We start from the raw sequence: 6,920 nt of genomic DNA, 5'->3' as shown, positions 1-6,920 counted from the left end.
AACCACTTATGTATACTCTGTCTTTCTTTCTTTTACACAGACATTCAGTACTACAAGCCTTAAAAAAGATGCTCATTCGGACTGGTTCTGGTAGAGGTGATTATGGTAACATACATTACAAATGAGATCTCTTTATTGTTACACTATTATTGTTACAAAGTCTTTGCTAAGATTTTATTTCCTGGGAGAAATCCCTCAATTGAGAGCTCATAAATTATTGCATGCTTAGAGGGTTTTGCAGTGAAAAACAGTCAAATTTGTTAAATATAAAGTGACATTTGTGAAAATAAGGCTTTTTAAATTACTTTCTAATAACCTTTTTATTGCTATTAAACTGAAATTACTTAACCTAAACATAACAGCCTGATAAAAAAGCTAATTTACAAGAAAAAGATGTAAAACACACTTACTGTATGGCTCCATTAAGAACCTTTAACATCCATAGAACCTTTTTGTTGCACAAATTTTTTAAAAGGTTTCACAGACAAGAAAATTGTTATCTAAAATGGATCTTCTATTGCATTGCATGTGAAAAACCCTTTCATAACTGTTATTTTTAAGAGTATACATGAACATTAACCTCGTCTCCTTGGTCTCATCCAGAAACAATAGTACATTTTAAATGCATGGTGTCAGGTGCCTTTTGGCAACGGGTGAGGGGTCTGGTCTGAATGCCATGTTAAGAGCATTAGCGGGCATACAAAGGGGCAGTGCCGCCCTCTCGAATCCATGTCTGATTACAATAATGAACAGAGGGGCTGGTCCATCTTCATGCATTGTCCCACATGTCGACCTGAATCACATGAGTCCTCGTAACCAAATAATAGTCACTGTATATGACAAACTGGGCCAGGAGGAGAGGGGCTGCAATGATATCAAAAACCCACCGAAGGGTTTCCCCTCTTTATTTCATTGCAGGGGTGCACATTCATGCATTTATAAGTTTGTAATGAGCAAATAAAAACACTATACTTCACATAATCTCTTCCCTGCAAATCATATCACATGTACGGTTTCATACCTCCAAACTGGTTTCTAAAACCAGGCTTCTGATTCAGGAGGTCTCTGACATTCTTCCTATGCCTGAGTGCCCTACAGTGTCTGCCGTGCATAAACAATCACCAACCTGAGCGTCGTTTTTCAGCAGTCCGCCCCCATCTCCTCTCAGTAGCTCTCGGCCTGTTCGCACCGCCAAACCCTCAGTGTGCAGATATACTCATATATGTAGCCTACTATGGGCTGATGTGCTTCCTCAAGAGATTAATGACTCTCAGCAGAGCTGTCAGAAGCATTCGGTAGAGATCAGAACTTAAGGGCATATGTTTTTCCCTCTTCTCAGCCGCCTGCAAAGAGAGACACAAACAGGGGCTCCCAGCTACGGTAATGAAATTATTCCCATGGAAAGAAGTGCAAAAGTGTTAGACATACAGAACTGTTACTGTACAATAGATATTATAGAGGCTGAATGCGTAAAGGCTCATCAACACCGATACTTGACCCTGTAAAAACTCAGCTAAAGTCATTTTATAAAATCATCCTATATAATGTTAATATATCATTCAGTCAAAAAATATAAGCTTGATATCTTTAATATTGACTGAGTAAGGCCAATGTCAAAGATTGAAATCAATCTTTGTTGCTCCTAATCTTAATTAAATTATAAGACTATAACCTGGATTTCACAGATAGGGTCACACATAAAACAGTTTTTTGGAATGAATGGGTATGCATTTTGTAATCACAGTGATGATATTATAACACGTTCAGAAGAGAAGACATACAAGGGTCACATTTCAACTGGTCTTATCTGCAGCAACTAAAGCAGTGGTTCCTAACCTTTTTCACTTAAAGGCCCCCTAGTTACCCACAACAATATTTGAAGGACTCACTCAATTTTTTTCACATTATATTAACTTGGAACGACTAGACAGATGTATATTCGCTACTAAAATGACCAAAAAATAAGATTTTTGCTTGTTTTATTTTATTTTAATGCTTGTTTTGTTCATTTAAGTCAACTTGAGGGCCCTTGGAAATCTGCTGAGGCCCCCTGGCTGGAAAACACTGCACTAAAGGGATTATAAAAAGTGAAATACTTTAAATCGCCGTTTTAACTTTATCATAAGGGTTCTGTAAAAAGTTATTTGTCAGGATATAGCTCCGGTCCGTGGTTGTGATGCATGAAACTATAGTCCTTTCCGTTCACTCAATAAGACGCGCCTTTCGTGTCGTTTTATGTATTGTGTCTAAATGGTTTTTCTATTTTTTTTACCATTGTCGCTGACGGTTGGGGTTATAGTTAGAATAACATTCTGTTACATAAAATGACACCCAAAACCCAATTCTAACACCAACTTCAAGCGACCATGGTTTAAAAATAGACAAAACATGGAGAAAATATATATTAGATAACATCCTAAACCAAATCTAACCCCAACCGACAATGGTTTAAAAATGAGAAAAAACAGATACCAATAAATGAAACGACACGACAAAACGCGTCGTATTAGGTGATGTGGAAGCATTGGCGTATCGTATGCGTTTGGCGTATGTATTGCACGACTTTTCACACGGCGTACAGATGACGGGTAGATTTAACACAAAGCGAGTTCGAGATCACTAAGTTAGGCTACTCTTAAATGCACACTTGGTGGACAGGTACAAAAAAAGAGACTCATTAGAAGTCATAAGACTACATCTTTTTTTGAGTGGCTTTTTTTTTGAATGTCTTTAACATTGGGCCCAGGTACACTTTTCATTATTGCTATAAATCAGAAACTAAAATGCAAATACAAAATGTAGCCTAAATAATACAGGTAAAATAACGAAAAGTAAATCTATCGTTGCTTAAATATCCACGAATGCTGCGTAAAATATTGGGAACGTCGGGACATTTTTGTGTGCAGCACGATAGCATCAAATGTACAAGGAAGTAAATGCATATTTTAATTAAGAGAACAAATGTCACAAAAATATTCTTAATGCATTATGTTATTAAATCATTCGTTAAGTTAATTATGTCTTATTCTGTGTTCAGCTGTCAGTGTAAACATTTCAAAAAGTTTACACATCAAGATCTAAAGTAACTGATATCGACTCAATACAAGCTTTCAATGCCTGAAACAAAAAGGTATGAGTGTGTTAAAAGCAGTGTGTGAAACATGCATAAACAGTCCTCGTCCTTTGACAGGCATTGAAATCGTGTTAATAAGTGAAGCGGGTAAGTTGCAGAACACACAAATACCCATAGACAGGTCCTGCTGCCCAGGGGCATTTCCGCATCTTACCAGTTAAAAAGCAATGACCAGTCTAATTTAATAGATTACACTCATACAGATTCAATAGGCTAAACATAAGAATCCACGACGCAACCCTTTAATACATAAATGAACTAAAGTGTGACAGACATTTATGTTGGCCTGTTCACGTGCTAGGCCCTATTTACAAACAGCAGGAGCAGTGTTTTATTTTGGACATTTCCGACTATTAAGATATTTTAAACTCTTTTATAGCGATTAAGTTGCTATAATTCTATAAGACTTTTAAAAAGTGCACATAAAACCGTAAACAGTTCCTTTGTCACAAGCCTTTTAAAATGTTGTCCACATGACCATCGTTTTATAAAACGTGAAGTTTGCATTGCACTGCAAGTTTGCTTTTTATCTCCTTCATAAAATGACCCGTTTTACAGGATAGAAAATATTTAATCGTCAATATTCGATCATTTATATTTTGAAATAGTTTTAAAAAGTACTATTAAAATGCGCATATGTTTGGGAGAAAAAAAACAGATGGTTCATAGATAGGTTTTAATTATAAAGACATATAAACAATAGCTATACAGTATGAAACTCATGTCGCAACAAGATCAAATGTTTGTAGGTTTGATCAAGTAGTTATTCACAGTTGTACAATACAATCAAGTGAATTGTGCAATAACAAAACAAAATCCTTTTAGGCCAAACATTGTTGAATGTAACACCGTTTTTCCTACACTGACAGACTGTTACAGGTCGGCGTCGTTTATTCATTTCACACACACAGGTTTTTGTGCCATACAAAACCGATCTTCAATAAGTTATTTGTGGGCCATGTCGTTTTCGTTGCAGTTTATTGCATAGTTCACTAATAACGCTGGAACCGAAAGGGAAAAGTTGAGGTTTGTATTAACAATGAAGTCCTCTGCAAGCTGTAATCAAATACATTTTTCTTTTTTTGTCTTATTTCACAAATATTTTGATAAAGGAGAAAGGAGGAAACTGATAGATTAGATTTTTCCAATAATACCATGACCCTCAGTTAATCCTGAATTTATGAAACATTATCTAGTAAAACTGGGTGAGTTATTTAGACACTTAATATGGGTTTTGACCCAAGCCCATTCTCAATAAATATTCAAACGCGCACAAGGTAAGATAGAGCAGGTAAGAGTTCAATGTGTGGAAGTCAAGGCTTGTCATTGCAGTGTTTGAAGAGATTGGATGGGTTCCCGGTGAACGAGCTGCATTTCTCCGCGCAGGCGGCCAGTGCCGTGCCGGTAAATGGGTACACGGCCGCCTGTCCGAAAGGCGCCAGTGCGGTGGGCATTGGTGAAGTTATAGTCTGTCCTTGGTTTAGATAAGCCACCAACCGGCGCATTTCCTCCAGCGCTTGCGCCTGCATGAGGATGTAGTTTTTAGCAAGCAGCAAAGTGGCGATTTTGGATAGTTTTCTCACGGATGGACTGTGAGCGTAAGGAATCACAGACCTCAGGCCGTCCAGAGCGTCGTTGAGGTCGTGCATCCGTCTCCTCTCCCGCGCGTTGATGCTCAGCCGCAAAGATCTTTGCTCCTTCGGTTTTTTGGTACCCGAGTGCTTCTCTTCGTCAAACCCAGCACCCCTCTTCCGGGACTCGAGATGGTCAAAGCCGTCATCGTCGTCGCTGGTTTGCTCCCCGCCACTTTCGTTCGACTTTCCCGTTTGACCGGAAAGGAAATCCGCTGCGGGTGTCAGTGAAAAACGGGCAGGACTTCCAGCACCATGGCCAGCGCCGAAGCCGAAAGCGGACTGTCCGTACCGCTGCGTCAGGTCCAGCAGGGTGTCGTTACTGATCGATTTCAACAAGTTCTCCTCTCCGACATTCATTTTGGAGAAAACAAAACTAAAACAAAAAAACAGAGACCGGCAGGAAAACTTTCTTGAACGATGATCTCGCGCTGTCTTTGGTTGATGTCCTCAGAAGTGTTGCTGAAAATGAAACCGATGGCGATCTTTCTTTCCCTATCACGCTGAACACTTGTGTAATGCCGTTGCGCGCATACAGCGATGTTGCGTGTACTTTAGACGCCTCGTCTGAACTTGCGCGTTCTCGCAGTGCGTCTTGCCCTCGCCCTGGGCAGATTGAGACTCGCGCTCAGTCCTGCGAGCGCGTGAGTAAGAGCGCGAGGCCCCGCGGGATTATCACTGTCCAATCAGGTGGGCGTTTTAATTAAGCAGATTAGACACCGGCACGGTCCTAAATTACACTGTAGTAATGATAACTGCTGAACAAATCATGGCATACTGTGATACAGGGCCTGTAAGTTGTTTGCTTCCGTGTTGTTCTGTGTACACTGTGTTATATAAAAAAGAAAAGAAACATACTGCATGGCATTTAATTTGGAGTCTAAAAAATTGAGTATATGGACCGTTTTCTAAGTAAATAATGAAATGAATAAATATATTAATAACAATTTAAATGTGACCCTCTTTTTGAAATCAGGCAAAGTCTCATAATCTAATGATCAAAGTTGCATTTATTTTTTTGACATTATCTTACTCTGTCTATATTAAAAATATCAAGGTTATATTTTCACAGAATGTTTTTTAATATACAGGATTATTTTTAGTAGAAAACTAAAACAAAAAGAGCATACACAAATAATTTTTATTAATAATGATATTGATAATACCAATAATAATAATAATAATAAGATAATAGCTGATTTGAATTATGAAACTTGAATTTTGTCAATTTTAGGATCAGTGGGCCTACATTAGGCTGTAGCAACACTTCTCAAAAAAGGGTTGCTCAAAATAAATGACCTGATGTTGGTATTATACCACTTAGGCTATTAGGCTATTTAACAACCATGATGTCATTTCACTTGGACTAAGAGATTGTAGCTTAGAGAAACTGAATGACTAGACATAGATTAATAGATAAACACTGAGCCACAACAAATGTTTAACGTATTGCCATATCCTTGTGACTTTAAGAAAAAAAGATTAGCCTATTCATCTTTGACTGCCTTTGTATAATACATATCCACTGCTATCAATATGACAGTAGTAGTTTGGATGTCTATTAAACAATGTCAGAATTTGTTCAGCAAATAAAAAGTGTCAAAAGTCAAATAAAGTCACTCACGGAGCAGTTTGTGCAACAATAATGCACTGCCATCTAGTGTTTATTTAGGGAAAACACAACAAGGCATCAACATAGCCTAATCTCAACATTTTGCGTAGAGCACAGTGTAGGTTTACGTGATATGCAGGTATACGCCGTATAGGAAAGGTGAAGGATTTCCGTATAGTCAATTAAAATAGAAAGAGGATGCGTAACAGCATCGTTTTGTGACACATTTCACACTTTCATTCATACATTTAGATGTGAAGCACTGATCATTAGAATGCTCCACTTGCTACTTTGGCGGGTTGAACCTCGTATACAATATATTTGGGTTTTTTTTTTTTTTAATTCTTTATTTGACAGGGACAATGGACAGTAATGATACTACCCCAGAATTAGCAACAAAGCTAATTTCATCTGCTGTCCCTGGGCAGGATTACACCAATTCATCAATAAAATACAATACAATTTAAACACAGTAAATATAAAATACAATTTAAACAGTAATATAGAGAGAAATATAAAAACATGTTCACTACATTATATAATT

General features: G+C 37.7%; 1 protein-coding gene across 1 annotated transcript; it reads right to left on the bottom strand.

Annotated features, from left to right (window-relative positions):
• Nucleotides 1–3,790: 3,790 nt before the first annotated feature.
• Nucleotides 3,791–5,595, bottom strand: bhlhe23 (basic helix-loop-helix family, member e23). The gene has a single exon (XM_065286695.1). It carries the CDS (start codon nucleotides 5,122–5,124, stop codon nucleotides 4,447–4,449), a length of 678 nt encoding a protein of 225 aa, XP_065142767.1. The 5' UTR covers nucleotides 5,125–5,595; the 3' UTR covers nucleotides 3,791–4,446.
• Nucleotides 5,596–6,920: the final 1,325 nt, after the last annotated feature.

This window comes from Paramisgurnus dabryanus, chromosome 21 (genome assembly GCF_030506205.2).
Source record: "Paramisgurnus dabryanus chromosome 21, PD_genome_1.1, whole genome shotgun sequence".
In the NCBI taxonomy this organism is placed as follows: domain Eukaryota; kingdom Metazoa; phylum Chordata; class Actinopteri; order Cypriniformes; family Cobitidae; genus Paramisgurnus; species Paramisgurnus dabryanus.
Note: the sequence above shows the minus strand (reverse complement) of the source record. Positions and strands in the feature narration are given on the sequence as shown.